General features: G+C 40.0%; 1 protein-coding gene across 11 annotated transcripts in view; it reads right to left on the minus strand.

The window, feature by feature from the left end:
• Nucleotides 1-9,206: 9,206 nt before the first annotated feature.
• Nucleotides 9,207-21,971, minus strand: part of OSBPL6 (oxysterol binding protein like 6) — a 212,550-nt gene continuing 199,785 nt past the window's right edge. For 9 of the 11 annotated variants that reach the window (XM_027127129.1, XM_027127181.1, XM_027127161.1 and 6 more), the window contains 4 exons: nucleotides 21,333-21,477; nucleotides 19,165-19,291; nucleotides 17,438-17,560; nucleotides 12,074-16,071 (listed from right to left, as the gene is read on the minus strand). In XM_027127129.1, coding sequence (XP_026982930.1) covers nucleotides 15,963-16,071; nucleotides 17,438-17,560; nucleotides 19,165-19,291; nucleotides 21,333-21,477 — 504 coding nt within the window. In that variant the 3' untranslated portion in view covers nucleotides 12,074-15,962. Of the gene's footprint in view, nucleotides 10,402-12,073; nucleotides 16,072-17,437; nucleotides 17,561-19,164; nucleotides 19,292-21,332; nucleotides 21,478-21,971 lie in introns of those variants that run through there. The other 2 variants (XM_027127151.1, XR_003437181.1) reach the window with 2 other exon arrangements.

A 21,971-nucleotide genomic window follows, 5' to 3' on the forward strand; every position in this document is an offset into this window, starting at 1 on the left:
ACCAAAATTTAGAGAACTTGTTATAAAAATGTTTGATACCATTGCAAGATACCTAGAATGATTTACAAAGTAGTACTTCAAAGTACTACTCAAAAATATTAAAATTCAAATGATGGTATATAGTAAAAGTAGAATATAACCATTGGAAAACTGTGATTTTTTTTTTTTTTTTTTTTTTTTGGTGGTACGCGGGCCTCTCACTGTTGTGGCCTCTCGCGTTGCGGAGCACAGGCTCCAGACGCTCAGGCTCAGCGGCCATGGCTCACGGGCCCAGCCGCTCCGCGGCATGTGAGATCTTCCCGGACCGGGTCACGAACCCGTGTCCCCTGCATCGGCAGGCGGACTCTCAACCACTGCGCCACCAGGGAAGCCCGATATTTCACTTTTGACATAATTAACTCCTAAATGCTTTACTTCAATTACACGAGTTGGATGAAAAACAACTACTTTTGGAATTATTTCAATTGATTTTCTATGTGAAGCGTCTTATGACACTGGTATGAAGTTGTCATTATTTTGCACTATTTACAATAGCCAAGGCATGGAACAACCTAAGTGTCCATCGACAAATGAATGGATAAAGACGATGTGATATACACACACGCACACACACACACACAATGGAATATTACTCATCCATAAAAAAGAATGAAATAATGCCATTTGCGTCAACATGGATGGACCTAGAGATTATCATACTAAATCAAGTAAGTAGGAAGACAAATACCATATGATATCACTTATATGTGGAATCTAAAATATGATACAAATGAACTTATTTACAAAACAGAAATAGGCTCACAGACATAGAAAACAAACTTATGGTTACCAAAGAGGAAAGGGGGGGCGGGGGAGAAATAAATTAGGAGTTTGATATTAACATATACAAACTACTATATATAAAATAAACAACAAGGACCTATTGTATAGCACAGGGAACTATGTAATAACCTATAATGGAAAAGAATCTGAAAAAGGATAGATGCATAGATAGATGTATAACTGATTCACTTTGCTGTATACCTGAAACATTGTAAATCAACTATACTTCAATTTTTAAAAATTGACATTATTTTAATTATATACAAAATTCTTTTGCTAATGGAGCCAACACACTAACAGCTATTGCTATGTGTTAGTGTACATGTAAGAAAGTTGGACTCAATATGAGCAAAAGTAATTTAGAAGTAGATACATGTGACCTGAATGAAAGTTATGCTTCACATAGTGATGTGAAAATGCACCTTTTGCTGATGCGTGTGTTAAATCATTGTCTTCAGGCATGACTTTCTTAAATAACAACTAACTTTTCAAGTGCATGCTGATGCCTTTTCAGCAGATTTGAATCTTCTGGCTTTTTTTTTTTTTCATATTCTGGTTTTCATGTTAAGAGACTGAATGGACAAACAGACAATGGCCATACCACATATGACAACAGAACTCTCACCCACAGCCTCTGCAGCAATCAGCCCAGAACTGCCAGGACTCAGTCAATGGCTGCCAGCTTCCTCATTTTTGCCTCGATTTCCAACTCAGGACCATCCAAAGAAAGCCAAATATACTTCCCAAGCTAAACGTGTAGGATATACTGCTTCTAGTTAGCATACCTCCATCTTCCCCATGTCAACAATTTCCAATCCAAGCATATCTGAAAAAAATTTTTCAATATAGAACTTTCCCACCCTCCTATCTGCCTTTGGGTTTCTGCCAAAGGCAAGTGATGGTGGCTCCCCTGCTATATAGCAACCTCTGAATAAATAGCCTTTGTGCTCATGTGGATGGTCTTCATCCATTTCCACAGTATGGTCACTGATGTCATGGTAGATGAAATTACCAATGGTGGATGGTAAATGTTGATAACGTTTTATGCAAGTTACTTTTTTTTTTTATTTTTTTTTTAGCGGTACGTGGGCCTCTCACTGTTGTGGCCTCTCCTGTTGCGGAGCACAGGCTCCGGACACGCAGGCTCAGCGGCCATAGCTCACGGGCCCAGCCACTCCGCTGCATGTGGGATCCTCCCGGACTGGGGCACGAACCCGTGTCCCCTGCATCGGCAGGCGGACTCTCAACCACTGCGCCATCAGGGAAGCCCGCAATTTACATATTCTTCATTAACTTTACTGAGAAACAGAAATTCAGTACTTAACTTTTAGTCCTGGTTACTGCTATACAAATCCTTTTCTATCAACCTTTGAATTCTATGAATGATTTTTCACCTAATAGTAAAATTTTCTTCCTAGTATTGAATGGTACCTACTAATTTCTCTAAACATTGATAAGTGGTCACAGCAGAACCTGAAGAATCTGTCTCGTTATGTAACATGGCAAGAAAATTCCTATTTCATGTTTTGACGACTCATCAAGGAAAGACAACCACTTGGAATAAAGAGCCCTCACAGATAAATGCATTAATACAATGGCTATGAGCAGTAATATACAGGTGGCAAAGGTAGTGTGGACGACAAAAAGTACAGATTTACATTCTCTGTTATCATTTAGAAATGCTTTTTGAAGTCTCAAAAAGTACAGATTTACATTCTCTGTTATCATTTAGAAATGCTTTTTGAAGACTCTCGCGTTGTTTGGATTTTTGCCAAGGGAAAACATGTAACAGAAAAATAAAAACCCACTACCTTTAAACATCAGTATTTTTGTTTCACTAACAGGTCATCAAAACAGAACCCACTTGTACTGGCAGAAGTGTTCAGATTTCTACCTCTGGTGGTAGACAACAGATGCCACTCACTCAGCACTAACCATTCCCAGCTCTGGCCTCAGCACAGAAGACATATTCCCTGTCAATTCCGATTTGTGTAAGAATGTCGTTAGCCGGGTGTACAGGCATGTACTTGCTCCCAGGGAGTTTCCATAACATCTCTATATTCTCACTCTTAAATAAGAGCTTTATTTCAGATTCATACAGGCTCTTTTGTGTTTTTTTGTGACATTTTCCTCCTGCTCCCCAAGGATGAAATTGATGAGAAGGTACCTTTTTTTTTTAAATCTCAACTGGCTCATTTAAGCAACAAGTTCACGTGCTAATGAGAATAGAAGGTGAGTTTGTTTAGAGAGGAGGGCTGAGAGAAGGATTTTATGATTGACAAACAACTGGACTTTTCCATTGAAAACAAATATTCTTCTCCTTTCAAGTTAAGTACATTAGAGGATTCTGGTTTTCATACTGCTTTAAACCAGGGTTTAGCTGAGATAGGATTTTGTTATTCCAAAGTCAGATCATTTTAGGGCCACCTGAAATTGCTGAAGTCATCCAGGTCATTGCACTAACATGAGTCTAAATTTAAATGATACCTTTAGTCACTCATCATTATAATAGTGACCAGATGCAGTACAGTGTGATGGAAAAACCTAAAGAAGAAGCTAGAGACAGGCCATCTATGTGGTTTTCTATGTTCCCGCTTTCTCTGTCTTTAGAGTTATATGCCTTACTGGATGAGTCTGTGAGGAATGGAAACAACTGGTTTCCCCTCCAGTTGTTACCTGTTTTATTTTCCCATTTAACTGAATTAATCATTTTCATGGAAACCTTTATTAAAAATAGTTTCAAAACAGACTTGCTTGCATGATTTTAATGTAATGAAAAAATTCAAAGTTATTTTCTTCAGATACTTTCATTTTCTTCTGTCTGCAAGCTCCAAGTGGAGCTGTATTCATTTATTCATTCAATAAATATTTCTTGCATATGTACAATATGCCAAGCGCTGTTTTAAGTAAAGATGACAGATTTGTAAGAGAATCATCTTAGATGTCTCAGCTCTAGCAACTGGCTAAATATTCAATCCCATGTTATTTAACGACAGCATTTAAACTTCCCCCACCTTTGCACTGTGCAACTCACCTCCTCCTGCTTTGTGAATACCACTGGGGTAGGCTGAATAACACCCCCGAAGATGTCCTTGTTCTATTCCTCAGAATCTGTCAATGTTACTTTAAATGGCAAAAGGGACTTTGCAGATAATTACATTAAGGATCTTGAGTTGAGGAGATTATCCTGGATTATCTGGGTGGGCCTTAGATGAAATCACAGCATTTTAATAAAAGAGAGGAGGCAAATTTGACTACAGAAGCAGAGATTAGAGAGATGTGGCCACAAGCCAAAGAATGCAGACAGCCACCAGAAGCTGGAAGAGACAAGGAACAGATTCTTCCCCAGAGCTTCCAAAAGCAACCGGCCCAGTCAACATCTTGATTTTAGCCTTGTAAAGACTCATTTTGGACTTCTGGCCTCGAATACAGTAAAGAATAAATATCTTTGTATTAAGGCATTAAGTCTGTGGCAACTTGTTAAAGCACCAGTAAGAAACTAATACAGGTACAGGCCTAGGTTTTGAGTATAATTGTACTTTATAGAAGTGGAGTCTAGGATGTATCTAAAAGCACTAATGTCATCCATGAGATAGCAGTTTTGCAAATTTCCCCCACTGACTAGAAAAAAGGAAATTTTCTTCTTTATGGTTCCCCAAATCTACTGAGAAGCCAGTACAATGTGAGACGGCACTTTGGGGACAGATAGGCTTTTCCAGAATTTGTCAAATTTGAAGCGCGCATAATATACCTGCATGGATTTGTTGTCAGGATTTGTCCCAGATGCTAACAAATGAAAGATAAAGCATCTAAATCAATAACCTCAGGGCTTCTGTTGAGCTGCACCTCACAGGCCTGCAAGCCCTGTACTTGTCCAGACTCAAGGCAGAAGGGAGAGCTGGAGTCAGCGACAGAGACACCAGTGGTTTAGCGAACGGGGGTTGGGGTGGGGTAGGGGGGCTGCTTACCTGTCTCAAGCGACGTCCCCGAGGGACCCGCCACCGTGTGCGCAAGTAGCGGCCATCTTTGCTCCCAGAGGGTGGGGGGAGCTTGCCTGTTATAGGCGGAATTGACGTCAGCTTGGCTCATCGGTTACCAGGGAAACTAGCAGAGGAGCCCGCCCCTCACCATGCCTTTGATAAGCTCTCCAGGTGTAGAGACTCTGATCTAAAGATTAGAACAATCACTAGCTGGGGCCTGGTGCAAGTGTGTAGGAAGGTCAGTCAGGTGAGTTGGGCGTAGGTGAAGCAGACATTGATGGAGCAGGGGATGGACTGAGAGCAAGAGTACAGCCATCTTGAGAGGCCTGATCATATAGCTTCTCACATAATACTAGCTTTAGGCAACTTCACCAATTCAGCTAGACTGTGGAAAAACATCTTTTGCACTGAACAAAATAAAAAAGTTTGGAATGTTTCACTAAGTATCGTGAACTATGTTTGGCAAAATTGTGAGGAATTTAGAAAATAGCTGACCTCTTGGGGCTGATAGCATGAATCTGAACATTACTGATGGAAGAAGCCACGCTGGGAATGCCATCCTCCTGTGTGGCCGCCTAGGTAGGTGCCTGCATATGCAGGTGCCTCTTAGAAGTAAATGTACAAAATCTAAAGGCTGGTGCACACCTACATTGGTGACACAAGTGATGGTATTTAAAAGCATCACTGAGACCCAGTCTTGGTTTTGTTACCGACAAGGGTCATTGGACCTATTAGTCAACAGAAATTGATAAGAGGCCAGACAAGGAATTCAGGCAAGGCTTTATTGGGACTCATGCTGTAGCATGAAGGAGTGAAAACAAGGAACAGGTGCCCTTGCTCGCGCCCTGAAGGGGGTCCACCTGGTTCCTTAATGGGATGAGGGTGGGGACAGATAGGTGGGTTGGTCCAGAGGGGCGGCTTAGGTAGTCCGCCTACCTCCTTCGTGGTGCTGTGAGCAGGGATCATTCGCAGTACCCGGCTTTTGTTCCCGGCTCCTCAGAAGTGTCAGTTGGGTTTTGGCCTTTTTGTATCTCTTTGTTCATAATTTGCCCCAACTGTGCATGCAGGCAGTTACTTTTAGTCCCTTATAGTTTCTCTGTATTCTGTTGCTGCAGGAGACATTTGTCCAGGTGGAGGCACTCCAGTAAAGAGTCCCAGGTCCCAGGTCCAAGCCTATCTCAGTTTGAACATCATTTGCCCAGAATTGTAGCAGGGTTAATGAAGAAGCTTCTTCTGTCATTTTCCTTTACTCTGTACACCAAGGATAAATGCCTTTGGAATACTTTAGAGAATTAACCACAGAGACCTCACAAAATGACTAGTACATTTTGAAGAGAGTATATTAATTACATAAATATAAATGTACTTTATTCTACATGGGGGAAAAAAGACTAGAGGAAGATTTTTTTTTTTACGCAGGCCTCTCACTGCCGTGGCCTCTCCCGTTGTGGAGCACAGGCTCCGGACGCGCAGGCTCAGCGGCCATGGCTCACGGGCCCAGCTGCTCCGCGGTATGTGGGATCTTCCCGGACCGGGGCACAAACCCGTGTGCCCTGCATCAGCAGGCGGACTCTCAACCACTGCGCCACCAGGGAAGCCCAAGATTTATTAATAGAGGATTTAAAAGATAATTTTAAGAAAGGCAAGAAGCTTAAAAAAATATCAACCAAAAAGTATGGTGATAGCCTATAGAAAATTCTGAGAGATGCAGTGGAGAATTAAGCCTTCAGTGGGGAGAGACTTTGGGAAGAAAGGTTGGATGTAAGGTGGTTTAAATTTTCTTGAAAGAAAAATTCTCATTCTCATATTTGTCTTCCTAAGATTCTATAGATAATGACCGGAGTTTGAAGGGTGGTTTAAAATACTGAGTTGTTAGCACCTGGGAAGTAAACTTTTGGTAAACTTAAAAACCATGGACAATTTCAGGAGTAATTAGGAAATGCTGAGCGTGATCACTGGTTTTTATCCTCAAGTACTTGGCACTTGGATGACCTTGTTTCAGACTTGAAAGCTTCCTGGTAGGAATTTATTTTTGTAATTTTCACTTTCCCCCCCCCAAATTTAGGAAGCCCATCAAATCCATTGTTTAAAGGAAAGAACAGCCCTGCTAGCTGAGCCTACACACAAAGGAAGCAGCTACCTCAGGCATGCAGCTGTTGACACTGCACACCTACCCAGCAGCAGCCAGAGAGGCCTCCGCACTTCCGAGTCAGGCCAACCAATGGCCGTCAACATTTAACCCTCACTCTCTGATGGCTTTCCCTCTGAGCAGATGAGCTATCACAAACTCAGTTGTATTTACCCCAGTGTGCCATTCAAATTTTGTACCCAGGAAGCTAAAACTAAACCAAGAAAGGACTACCTACAAGCCAGCAATAGTGTAATGTAACTGGGGCTATGGGCACTCATAAGAGGTTAATTCTATGACATGACTTTGTAATTGGACTAGGGAACTGACTTATGGTAGCCGTGATTATATAATCACAGACTATGCAAATAAAAGTTTCATCTACTGTGTCCCTTTGCTTTTTTTCAATTTGCTTTCCAGTTGCTTTATTACATACAGCAAGGAGCAGGGCATTTCTTTGACATCTTGAGTTCTTATCATTTTCTCAGTCTTTCTCTCCCTCTCTTTCCCTCTCTCCCTCCATCCCTCTGTCCATCTAAGCTAAGAAGTTCTATTGTATATACTTTTCAGAAAAGGACACAAGACAGAAGGATTTCTTTGTGCACTCCTGCAACTCACATCAAAGCTTCTCAGAATAATACTAGGAACACATTTCCAGGAGGGGATATGAGAAGATCATCTCCGTGATTGGACAGTGTCGGGATGAGGCTGTGCACCACCTTATAAATTCACCAGAGTGGACCAGGCTGTTGAATGGCACCAGGGCCTATGTGTTTAACATATTCCAGCAGGATTAAAATAGGTCGACTGTCAATATTTGTTTTAGAAGAAACTGATTTGGGGATTCTAGTGACCCAAACGTTTGGTATATTGCTTTCTTTGACACTGCCTCTGAAATTATTTCTTCCTACACTTCTTTATAACAAATTAGAGACTTGGAGCTCAAGACTGATAAATCCTCTACTTACAATGCATACAAAGACCAGGATACACTATTCACTTTATTGGAAGTGCTTTCACTTGTGAAAGAAAATATTCCCTATGAAAACTCTCTTTCTGAAGGGAGGGAGAACTTGGATGAGTGAAAGCTAACCCCTAGGGGCTTTCCCCAGAGACCAGCCATGGAAAACCCTGATCTGTGTGATATTGGGTTTCCTGCAGTCCTCATGAACTACAGCTTTACTCCTGTAATCTAGAAACAAATAGAAAACTGAAACCAGCTTTCTGAGTCTTTTAATATAAATATGTTCAAAATTCAGAGAAAAGCCCTGTGTTTTGGTGTTTGATTTGAAAACAGTTTCTACATTGTTATTACATGAAAAAAGGGCTGGAAATGTAGTCAGAATAAGCACTCAATCTTCTTTACACGCTACTTGAAGTCTCGCTAGAGGTAAAAATCTTTACTGCTTCTGTGGAAAGGTCATTAGAACATACTATTCATAAAAAACAAGACTCTTCATATAGTTTATTTAAAATTTACTGTTTTCTGTGCTCTTATAAATGTAACGTTCTAGTATACAACATGCATTGAAGACTACAACTCTTATTTTGAGGTGGCACAGAATCGACAATTTTCTTCAGTGGATAATTACTCTTTCATTAGGAAATTTAACTGCAAGCTATTTTTCTGTAGAAAGTTGCCTGAAATTCTATCACTAATATATGATAAAATTTAATTTTTCTCTCTCAAAATGACCATATGCAAATGAACACTACATGACTAATGCCTTTATACCTTCAATTATAAGCAGAGTAATTTCACAGTGAAGTTTTTTCCAATGAAAAGTTTAAAATATATTATTTTCAGGGAAGAAGCTGATCTGGATAAAAGAATTTGCGGCTAGACCTCATTATAAAAATATCAGTCAGGTGATCAAAGCATGTTTTGCCACAGAATTTCCCTGTGGCTTCCACCTGCCAGGCCCCATTAGCCAATTTAAAAAATCCTCTTAGGAAGGGGGGTGGGGGAGAGAAGGATTGGGAGTGTGGGATTAGCAGATGCAAACTATTATGTATAGGATGAGTAAACAACAAGGTCCTACTGTATAGCACAGGGAATTATATTCAATATCCTGTAATAAACCATAATGGAAAAGAATATGAAAAAATATATAACTGAGTCACTTTGTTGTACAGCAGAAGTTAAATACAACATTGTAAATCAACTATACTTCAATAAAGTTAAAAAAATAAATAGGGCATTCCTTGGTGGTCCAGGGGTTAGGGCTCTGCGCTTCCACTGTAGGGGGCAGGGTTCGATCCCTGGTCAGGGAACTAAAATCCCACATGCCATGCAGCGCCGCCAAAGAAAATTAAAAACAAAACAAAACTCCCCTTGGAGACACAGACCAGGTGTAAATGGGAGTGGGAGGTGGGGCAGGGGAGGTTGACCCTCAGCTTTGAAGAGTAAATTCTGGTTGCGTGGGCTGGTTAGATGCCTCCAGAACACACTTGTAGGGCTCTGGAGTAACACAATCTCATCTTGTAGGTTTCAGAGTTCGGCCCTCCCCACTCTCCACCTTCATGACAGCCCTGGCAGAAGGACAGAAGTCACAAAAGTGAGGAGAAGCCACACATGGCAGAGTGAGTCACAAGTTACTGAGTTCTAGGCAGTTTCCGGTTCTTGAATTAGACTTTCTTGGCGACTACTTGAATGTCACTATGAGAAAAACAATAAACAGGGGCGAAGGAGTGGGAGGTTAGGCCAGCGCACCCTCATTGGAGAGTCCCTGTCAGCCGCAAGATTCCCTGGGGGCTGAGGGTGCTTGTTAAAACGCGGATTCTGGGTCCACACCCTAGATGTATGGACTCAGAGTCTTTCGAGGGAAGGTCAGGAATCTGCACGTAAACCAACAACCAAGATAATAACTTGGCCCCCTGGGATCGAACCAGACACCCGCCCCGAGGAGCATGATCCCCGCCCCACTTAGAGAACCTACTTTTGTTTCCTAGATCCCATTTCTCTTTTATTCATTCTTGCCTTTTCTCTTCATTCGCATTTAATGTCAATCATGCTGTATTTGACAGTCTCTGGGAAGGTTTGACTTTTGAGCAACAGGCTTTGGGGGGCAGGATATAAAGAATAAGCTTTCAACTTGCACAGCAGCCTATGGCAGGAAGTTCACTGGATTCCAGGCACTTCATTTCCATTTCTTTTTCAAAATCAGGTTTAGCAACTTTATTTCCAGATGGGGAGTGAGAAGATTTTAAGAGATGGAAAAGCAGCCTTCCTGAGTTCTGGAAGTTTCAAATGTTTGTGACCTAAAAGTGGGGCTGGGGAGGCCAACAATACGTAACTCAGAGTAGGCTACTTCCCTTCTCTTCCTCATCAACATGACGTTATTTCAAGAGCCGTCATTCTGGATTCCCACGGCTTTGTCAGGTATTCTTTCATTACAAACAAGAGAAAACCACTTCCCCGGGCTTCCTCAGCACTGCCGGCAAGTTCAGTGTTACCATTATTTTGGACCCCTAAAAGATGGAAATGAATTAATTAACTTACATGGCTATTTTGATGTGAAAAATAGTTCATTGTTTTCTAAGTATTTCAAATCTAAAGTTTTTACTGGGTTACCAAACCTAGGACTTACTGAGCATCTCTTGCAATATATTATTATTTGATGGTGGATACTGGGGTAGGGGCATGGGAGGGGTTTAGAGGCATACTTCTCCCATATGCATACAGCCTCCTAGAAAAATTCCATATGCAATTAATACAAGAAAATAGACAGATTTTGAAAAGTGATGAAAGCTGATCAATGATTGCCTCGGGGTGAAGCATGGGGAGGGGGAGGAGAGAGGGATTAGAAAGGGGCAGAGGAAACGATTGGTGATGATGGATATGTCCACTATTGTAATTGTGGTGCTGGTGTCAAGAGTATATGCATATGTCAAAATGTATCACATTGTACAGTTCAGATATGTAAAGTTTATTGTATGTCAGTGACACCTCAATAAAACTTTTAAAATAAGCTTGAAATGACTGAAAAAAAAAGTTTCTAGCAGCCACATTATTTCCTAAAGAAATAACTGAATGAAGATAATTAAAGGGGGTGGGGAGTTGCTACCTAGGATAAAAGAAGTGATAGTTTTAGCATTATTCTGTCTTTAAATGCTTTTTTTTTTTTTTTTTTTTGTGGTACGCGGGCCTCTCACTGTTGTGGCCTCTCCCATTGTGGCACACAGGCTCCAGACGTGCAGGCTCAGCGGCCATGGCTCACGGGCCCAGCCCCTCTGCGGCATATGGGATCTTCGCAGATCGGGGCACGAACCCGTGTCCCCTGCATCAGCAGGCGGACTCTCAACCACTGCGCCACCAGGGAAGCCCTATTCTGTCTTTAACAGTGTTAAGTTGTGCTTACCCCATTAATTAAAAGTAAGAGAAACAGGTAGAACTCAAATAGGATTATACTTTGCTTTATGAAAACTTGATAGTCCTCTTTCCAAAATTGTCCTAATTTATATTTAGAAGGAAGAAATGATAAAAAACAATTTTTTTGCAGAAAATAGAAGCATTCCTTTTTTATGTTTTTTCCTACCAATCTGGAGATACCGAGGAAACTAATAATACATAATTATGGGGTAATTTTTAATCCATGAACATTTAATAGTGTTCCACGGAGCTAAATGCAGTGGTTCTAATATTGATATACTACCCTGCAACTGTGCATAAATGTTGCATATTTTATAAACACTCAGTGACATAGTGCAAAAGAACAGACACATGTATCCCTGCCCCTCACCATTTCAGGATCAGAGGGAAAGAGAAAATGAATCAAGATAGTTGTTTTGGAAAACAGAAGTATGCATATGACTGACAGGCATGTAAGCTGGAAATTATGGGGTATTTTAAGTAACCCATGAGAAATAATGACTTAATTTTTTAAAAAGCCAATTAAAAACCAGCAAAATCTGAGGGTAAATTTGCACCCTGGGTAGCAGCATACTGCCACCTGTAAGCTGCCTTAATCGTGGGGCTCATTTGCTTAAGATGTTGGGAATGCTGACTCAGCACAGCAATTGCTGAAAAATTCATTCTTCTTTAGATACATTTTGGAAAAATTAAAGCTAGTCCTTTCTTAAACAATTTGCCATTTTCTCTAATAGCGAAGGCTTCAGCAAAGGTTTAACAATTCAGTCACAATTCAGTCTTAAAATTATGTATTAAAGTCAGGTTTAACAGCATGATTCATGTGATATATATTTTAGATGTATCAATTTCACAAAAGAAATTCAATTAAAACTTAGAGAATCTAATCCTAGTATGATAAGCACTATTTCTAAATGACTGGGAAGCTTTCTGGAAAAAAAAAGAAAAAAAAAATCCACACATTTTAATCCTAGCTCCAATGACATTTTTTCCATCTCTCCTCCAAAAGAATATTTCTAGAGCACAAAATAGATTCATAATTGTTTAATTAGATACATTTCATATATCCTGAACATAATGGTTCCCATAGAAATAAATATTTTGTACACAAACTTTATTTACTTTGCCACAGTCATAATATACCAACTCAGTCAAGTGCAAACATTTATTACAACCCCTGGTGTGTGAGGAGCTCTGCTCCCACACTTCATTATCTGGATGACAGAGAACAAGATTAGACAAAATGGATAATCCACAAGGTACTAACAAAATGTACATTCGATTATGATTATAAACCCTTCTCCAGCCAAGGGTGTAATCAGAACTAAGCAAAACAGTCGGCTCAGTTTCCTCTTTAACTCCGCCCTCCAGTGCTCCTTGGGGGCAGGACCCAACGTAATGATTGATTAGTGGAATCGCTAAAAGTCCTGGGGCCAGAATGAGGAAGAGCAGCAAAAGGTTTAGAAAATCCACAACGTGGCATCCCTTGTATGAAAAACTCCTTGGTTTCTCTTACCAAAATACATTTGGTAGTTTTTATGTCACATATAATTGATGTGTAATATTAAAAGGTATCTCAAATGAGGTTTATTTTTACGACTGCCTGGAATTTCAAGTAACCCATGAAAAATAATGACTTAATTAAACAACCCAATAAAATAACAGTAAAATCTGAGAGTAAATTTGCACCCTGGGTAGCAAAATAATTAGTTTCAGGTCGGCCTCTATGCATGCTGGTGTGTGCCATCAATCTGTTCTGCCTAGCCACATCCATAGGACCATCATCACTTACTGCTTTCCTTAATGACCAGCTCAAAAACATGAAGGAGCTTACAGTAAATCACAGGGGAGGTATAAAGATATATTAAGACCACTTCTATCCTAGATTGCTTTAGGGGAAAAAAAAGTGCCCCTGAAATAAAAAGGTTTATATAAAACTCTAAGAAATAAGTCATGTTTTATCAAGAATGACCTAATATCTGTTCTATCCTTTTGCTGTTTAAACTAGTCTCAAAAGCCCCCAAATTATGCAGATGAAAATTCCGAACAGAATAAGTGTCACAATTCTGTAACCATCAAATAAATAAAAAGTGAGAAAGAAATAGGGGATGGGGCCATTACATTGGTATGAATGTTTGATGGGGAGACTTGTGAATCAGGTATTATAGGAGCGTTACCTAAAACTTAATTGCTCACTTGAACTCGAATTCTAATGGGGATATCAGAACCTCAAAATAAATTATAAATCTGGGACATTATAAAGAATGTGGTGATTTTAATTAATTTGACATTCTTCTCATTCTCATCTTGAAATCCTAGTCAGAGTTTCAGGTTAGCTCTGACCAACATTCACCTACCTGATTTGTCTGTTTAACTTATTAGGTAGTAAAGGTCCATTCTACTAGTTATTCTCTTTCTTAATTAAAACTCACTGTGAGGTACAGTAGTTGCTTCCCTCCTGGGTCCTCTTCCAGCTGCCTGATTGATACTATCGTTGGTCACCTGGTGCCTCACCTTCCTACTTGTGGTATCTTCCTATTTGTAGTACCTTTGTTTGCAGAATTCGTTCCTTACCTTTAGGCTAAAATCTGGAGACTCTTCAGGGAAGTGCTAGTAAATACAGACAAGAAGCACTGTAAACAGTATCTAAAGTTTTACCAATCATGGGAGAACATACCTCTCTGAGGAAGTCAAAAGAATTCTAATTAAATTCTAATTAAAATTAAAGGCATATATCTCAGGATGCAGATAAAAGAACGTCAAGATGAATGAGCAGAAAAAGAATTGATAATAAGGGAAATTTTACTACTATGCGGGAAGGCACCCAAGACTTAAAATAGGAATTAAAGACATTGAGACACCGAGGGAGGGTGTTGCTTACATGCTCAGAGCTAGTGATGGATTAGGGAGTTTGCTTGACAATGAAATTTCATTCTAAACCAGTGCATGCTGTACATATAACGTATGGACTAAGATAAAAGGAGGAATGAGTTTCAGGATAACTAAAACTTGCTCCACCTAGTGGAGACTTCAGAGTTTTCCCTTATGCTCTCAGCAGTCTTGGTTTGATAGTGGAATAGCCATTACTAGGAATGCTTTGAGTGGGAGAAACAACACTAAAATCAACACCTCATAACAAAATGTAAGATGTTAGTAACCTTGTTATCAGAGATTAAAATAACACGTAAAATCTGATGGTAAGAGTCTAAGAATAAAAACGTAACAGAATAAAATATACATGATTTTATAATTCTCTAGGAAAATCTCTAAAGAGATTTTTAAAAAAATATATAGGCATTTAAATAGTTATCTATGTGCAGAAACTCAGGAATACTAATGCAAGTTACTACAAAAGCCTCTATATATTAGTGGAGGAAAAAACAAATCCTGAAGTACTCAAAACACATTTCTGTCCCTCACCTCCCCCCATTTTTGTTGGGATGGATAAATTCCTTAGCTTAAGTTTTATATCTCTGCCAATAGCAAGGTAAATGTTTAATATGTGGTCATGTATCATACAGAAACACTTGATGAGAATATGAAATATGAATTTGCATAGAACTCATTTAAACATTGCAAATAAGCTTCTAGTGGTCTCACGTCTGTTCCCAGTGGAATTCCAACAGTGCCGATGGGTTGGGCACAGGACACATGTGGGTTACACTGTGTTTCACTCAAAATTAGTTGTGTTTACAGTACTCCTAAGCCCACAGACAAATTCCATATGCTTTTTGTTATTTCCTTCCAAAGTTTTAACACTGATGCCGAGTGTTCAAATCAAATACGGATATTGCCAAATAATAGGGCACACTGGGAGGTTAGGTGGAAGAGGGATGGTTTATTAACTGTACGCAGGACAGGAAACTGACGAGCAACTGAATACAGAGATCTACTTAGCACACCTTTTCCTTCTTGCCCTTCAGACATATGATACAGTAACCAATATATCAAAGTAAAGCACATGTTGTTTACTTTTTTCAATCCATTTGAGTTAGTCTCATAATTCTTCTGATCCCAGAAAGTGAATCATGCCATGATTCAAAACATCTGTCCTTCACATAAACCTAGGGGCACACATTTAAAAAATGACTTATTGTACATCTTTGCATTTCTTAAGGCATGAACAATGGCGTACAGATGGAACAGGTTCTGAGAAGCATCACGATGTCAAAAAAGCATCGTCTTTTTTGACAAGGCCAGCACAAGTACACCACATCAAACAGACACACTCGACATCTGAGCTGACTGCTGTGGCCCAGGAGCTCCTGCAATGAGGGGATGGCGCTTCCAGAAAAGGACCAAATGCGTGGTTCATATGTCATGTTGCTTTAAACTCTCTGGATCAGCTTTAAGCACCAGTTACAGTTTGTTTTTCTTTATAGACTCTTCAGACCTCAGATTTTATATTCTGCTCCTTTTATGCTTTTCGAGGAGGGTGTGGATGTTTTTTAAGGAATATGGTTGCAGCAAAACAGAAAGGATCTGAAAGTGGTTAGGGGCCTTGTCTAATGCACTTCTGAAAGTCTATTATAAAGATGAATAGAAAAGCAAATGGTCAGTTTTCAGTCGACCCAGAAACCACACGGAGCTCTAAGAAACATAATTGTGCATAGTTATTCATTCATTCAGAGCGTGTTATGTTGGCTAGCTCTATATGCCCAGTTTACCAAAGAACAGGGCTGTCTACTTTGCTAAACCCAGGGTCCTTTCGCAGCTCCCAGTAGGTGTCGTTAGAAACCCAGGCTTCTCTTTGATTGGCATCAATCACTTTTCTGTGAAAGTATAAAAATCAACATTAGACACAAATCTCATTCAGGTGACCTGATAATTGGACCCTCTCCTGTAGATAAGATGTGTACATATAAGCAGTACTTGGTAAGCCAGTGAGCATCCTATCTGCTGATTGATGATCTGACTATTTTGACTAGAAATAAACCCACTTTTGTTGTGAAATGTTTGAAATGGAAGTGGGTAGGGTCATGAGGAGAGGGGCTAAGAGTGGGAATAAATCACCTCAAGGCAGGACTAGAAAGTGAAGTGGCCCAAACAGGGACTTCCCTGGTGGTCCAGTGATTAAGACTCCATGTTTCCAATGCAGAGGGTGCAGGTTCAATCTCTGGCTGGGGAAACAAAGATCCTACATGCTGTGCAGCATGGCCAAAAAAAAAAAAAAAAAAGTGAAGTGGCCCAGACAAAGCATGTACAAACCTTGTAACTAGAACTTCAGACCCCAGACCCACAAGAATTTTCTCTGCTTCACTTGTGGGGAAAGTATGCAACCTCATTAGCTGTAAGAGCCTCCACAGGGTCCACGCGAGGGCACTTTCAACATCTAAAGGGCAAGACTGCATTTCTGCTCCAGCGCAGCCAGGAGATGGCAACTAGAAAGGGTATGAGGTTATTCTGAGCTGATCTGTCCTGGCTCTGAAGGGCAACAGATGGATCTGGAAACTACAGCTTAGTCTGTGTGATGTATCCTGCAAATAATCCTGTAATAATCACCCACGATCACACCACAGAAGGATCAAATCTGAACGGATATAAGCTCCATGTGATAGAAATAAAATTAAATACTAAGGAAGCCAGGATGACCTTGTGGGCAGTGGGGTCCCACCTTATCTCTGGGTGAGGGAGTGGGAACAAGTTTCTACCATTCGAAAGGGGGTAGTTGGAGGACAAAGAACCTCTGGGCAAGACCCTCACTCTCTATTGTTGTCCATGAAAGGAAAAGAGATGTCGAGGAAAATTTATTTTTATGGTTACAAACTTTTTTTTTTTCTGCAGTACGCGGGCCTCTCACTGTGTGGCCTCTCCCGTTGCTAAGCACAGGCTCCGGACGCACAGGCTCACGGGCCTAGCTGCTCCGCGGCATGTGGGATCTTCCTGGACCAGGGCACAAACCCATGTCCCCTGCATCTGCAGGCGGACTCTCAACCACTGCGTCACCAGGGAAGCCCTACAAACTTTTCACAAGACCAAAATCTGATTCAGTATTTTCACTGGCAAAACCAGTGATGAAAATCAGTTTAATTTTCCACCTCGAAGTTTCCTGGACATAAAACTATCCCTCATTTTCTTTTTACCTAGAGTTTTTCATTGCTTGTGGCAACCATTTGCAAAACATGAAAACTGACTTACTTAAAAAATTTTGGTATATGTTCAAGGTTGTTTTCTTCCATGTATCGTCTTCGAGATCTCTGGAGTTCCTCTACTCTTTGCTTCTCTGCTGCTGCAGCTTCTAAATTTCCTTCTTCCAAAAATCTAAGGAGAAAGCAGTTTATCTTTTAACACGTTACCTTCTTCTCTGAGAACAAAATAATCTCATTTGCATAAACTTAAATTCTGGTTGCTGTGAACATAACACAGTGAACAGTAATGCTCTGATTATGTCCCTTTGCCCCTTCCCCAGGCCACACTCTCTCTGTCTGCCACCAGCTAACATACTTTCTGTGTATGTGAACTGAATTCAGCAATAAAATGGGAGGAGTGAAAAGTAAGTGGTTGGCTTTGAAGACTTTTCTGTGCTGTCTAGGGTTCCACAACTTGAGATTTTCAGGTTGACTAGAGAGTCTGGGGTTAGGACATCATGAAGTCCCCGGCTGTGCTCCTTTTCCATGTTATCACAAAGCACTTGTTAAAGGCCACAACATGGAGGACAGTACCTGAGTGTTCTTCAGCTACTTTTAGAACAGATTGAGAGGGAAGGAGTTTTCCTGTTTTATTGGAGAGAGTAAAACTGATGAAAAAGGATAAGGTAACAGTTGGGGGAAATTACAAAAGGCCACAGAAAGGAAATGAACAGTAAATGAAATTCAGAAAGGGAATACCAAAATAGAATTGAGAAGAAAAAAGCAGACCCAATGGTGATTTGCAAATATTTAAATTCTAAAATGAGAGCAAAGAACAGGTATACAGTATGATACACACTGTACAGGAAGCTTACTGATAAGTTTGAATGTCAAATAGTGAGACTGCATGTTCTAGAGAAAGAGGGGGGAATATGAGGGAACTAAATAGTAGAACATTCAATACTGGGAACATTTTGGTGGAAGACAGATAAAGCCACAAAGACACTGGGAACAGAAAATGATCTTGGATACAATTTGTATGACATGTAGAATTCTTGTAAGAAGTAAAACTAATTCTGTAGGAATGGACATGAGTACAGAACAATGTAAGAATAATTTAAAAAAAAAGAATCAGAAGGTATTAAAGGTACTGTATTTTGAGTATATCTCACACCCCAGGGGATCAAAAACATGTTGGGAAAACTCCACACTTTGACTCAAAGTATTTCTAGGTACCCCTGTATCTTATCCTCTTATTCTTCACTGAAATGGTTAAAGGGGATCAACTGTATGGTGATGGAGAGAAACAAAATTTTTGGTATACACAGGTATACAGGAGTAGAAATAATGTTGCATACGTGAAAATTATATAATGTTACTATATATGTAATGTTACAATTATATAATGTAACACCAATGTTACTTCAATAAAAAATTTTTAAAAAAAGATAGTCCATGTTATAGAGTAATAGAACTATAGAAATACAAACACTGAGGTGAGGAGTGATTGTGTGAAGAGTTCAATAATTTGCAGACCTTTGGTAAATTGGTGGGGGGGCACTTTTTGTTAAAAAACGTCTGTGTTACCTTCTGCGGGGAACTTTTGTTGAGCTAATCTTCTATTATGATCATCCTCTGAATGCTCTTTACCTAGGTAGAAGACTCAGCTATTACTGAGTGAATAAGGGAATGAATGATTCAATGAATAAATAAATGATGGTGGCGAAAGTCTTGATGACTTCTGTAAGCACCATGCCATGACCTAGTGTTCATTTTAAATACCACTGCGCTGCTCACCTCTGATCCGGCCGGAATCGGGCATCTGTTGGTGGAAGGAGATCTTTTAGTACAGGATCTAACTCATTAAGCTCAATAGCGAACCTTGTGAAGCCATAGTAGAGCTCATAGTTGGTCGGCATGGAACCTGGAATGAGGCCAAGGAACCACTGTGAGAGGCAAAGAGGCTTACAGAACATGCAGAAGCTGACTTAACTCGGGTGCTTAATTAATACTCACATTAACATCAAATTTATAGTCATAAACATTAGATTGCAATTTTTTAAAGGATTAATGATTATTTGCACACTTAATTTAAGACACTGGGTAGGTATCAGTATCTTCACCCTCCTCTCAAATAACTCGAAGATCACCACTTTCTAATGTAAGTGCTATTCTTATTCCCTGACGAGTTAGATATTACTGTTAATTTTGCAGTCATTGTTTGTTTAGATATACCCACATATACACAGTATGGTTGCTCACTGTTCCTTCTTGTATCTCTGAGCTTTTATGTGGGATGATAAAGGTGCATCTTTTGGAAATTCATTTAGTGAGGATCTGTTCGTGGTAAATATTGTTTCTTTCTCTATAAATGTTGATATTTAATCATAGTTTTGAAAGAGGTCTCTTAGTTCTTGAAATATCAAGTGCTCTTATTTTCAGAGTGTGGTAAGTCTTACTCTGCCTGGGTTCCTTTTGTGTTTTGTGATTTTTGACTGTGAGCTCTTGTCCCTTGGATCTTCATCTGTGGGAATTCTTAAGGCCTGGGATCAAGTTGTTTTTTTTTTTTTTTTGGCCGTGCTGCGTGCCATGCAGGATCTTAGTTCCCCAACCAGGGATCGAACCTGCTCCCCCTGCACTGAAAGTGTAGAGTCTTAACCACTGGACCTCCAGGGAAGTCCCTACAAATTTTTTAAGTGAACTAAATTGGTTTTATTTTGCTAAATGGGAAACTTTATGTTGATTATCAGAACTGATAGATTCATATATTTAATAAAATCCAGCTTTTAAAATAAAACTTTGTACATACAGTAGTCTTCACTGGTTAATTTTTCTCTCAAATACCCAACTGGGTAACTAAATGCTTGGGTGACTAACTATAAGCATTAAGATTTCACCAAAAAACACTTACAATTTACTTCCATTTAGAAAAGAAAAAGATTCAGATCTAAATTAACGTTTACTGGCACTTTCAAACTAAATTCGACAGCAGGATCTTTGTAGGCTCTGCTCATTAATGTGCTCCAAGCTCCTAGAACAAAGCCTGATGCTCAGTCAGTACTCAATACATAATTGCCAAGTGAATGAACAAACCACTCTACTAGCAGGGAATTTAAATACTCATTGAGGAAACCAACAACTAATTTTAAAGTTAGGGATTAACTGACAAAATTCCAATGAAAATAAATGTCATGTGGAGCCTTGTTCCATTTGTACTTGATAGTCAATTATATGCTAGTGTATTACCAGAACTCTCTTGATGTCTTTTATTAAATGTCAGCATATTGCAGCTCTTTGATGCTCAAGTAAAAAGATCACTTATTCTGGTTAAATTATTGAATTTGTGGATTATGGATGTTTGCAGGCTTTCCTTTGTTTTACTAAAACAGAGAATAAATAACACGAGTAGGGATTTGAGTTTGTATATTTCAATTATTCAAATGGTTTAATAAGTATACCTAGTTTTTGAAATGCAGTTATTACATTTAGAGAGATTTTACATGAAGCCCAATCTCTGACCACACGTCAGATTTGGTCTCAATTCTACAACTCCTTACTATCAAATATTGGAATTTATTTAACTTGTGGATTGAGTATAGATGTAAATATTATTGTCTTAAGCATCTATGTTTTTAATCTATTAAAAGAAAACATAAGGGGCTTCCCTGGTGGCACAGTGGTTGAGAGTCTGCCTGACGATGCAGGGGACACGGATTCGTGCCCCGGTCCAGGAAGATCCCACATGCCGCGGAGCGGCTGGGCCCGTGAGCCATGGCCGCTGAGCCTGCACGTCCAGAGCCTGTGCTCTGCAACAGGAGAGGCCACAACAGTGAGAGGCCCGCATACCGCAAAAAAAATAAAAAGAAAAAGAAAACATAAGGTGTACCGCATGGGATGATCTGACCTTCCCTGCCTTCTGCCACTCATGGCGCCCCCCTGAGGCAGGACACTCATGCCGGTCTCACCTGGTCTCCAGATGCACTTGGCGGAAGGGGCCACACCGCAGTACAGCCCTTCATGCCACTTCCCAAACAGCCGGTGCACCACCTTCCCTTCCTGATCCATCACAACCCCCTGGACTTCATTCACATTAGAATTCCAATAATTCACCTGGAGAAACCAAACTCCAGTTAAAACACTCAATCTCTTTAATAACACCAATCCCTGTAACTTCCACATGGAAAATTTTCTTAACCTTGAAGTTTCTCACGCAAACCATTTCCAGGCATCTATCTCAAAATGTTTTGCATGGAAGGGTGGCTATCTAAGTGTTAGCTGACTTAACTTTTAAGAAAGGGATGACCCCACTCCATGTTAGAGCATGAGACCACAGCCCAGAGAAGGCTCAGTTTCTATCTTAACTGAATGTTAATTTACAGGTTAAGCAACTTCTTCCTCCCATTGTCCTGTCTTGAACTACCCTTGGCTCATGGATTTTAATGATTTTCAATTGGCAACACTGGAGAAATAGTTTGTAAAATCATTTTCGTAGTAGCTGTAAATGACTAAATTTAATCAGGAACACCTTGTTCTAGCTCTCTTCCAGCCATGCTCCTCCCCAAGGGGTCAGAAGTCGGCAGGAATTTACCCATCTGGATCCCTTG

The sequence above is a fragment of the Aethalodelphis obliquidens genome, unplaced genomic scaffold, assembly GCF_003676395.1.
Source record: "Aethalodelphis obliquidens isolate GAN/ISIS:26980383/991018 unplaced genomic scaffold, ASM367639v1 scaffold2, whole genome shotgun sequence".
Lineage (NCBI taxonomy): Eukaryota > Metazoa > Chordata > Mammalia > Artiodactyla > Delphinidae > Aethalodelphis > Aethalodelphis obliquidens.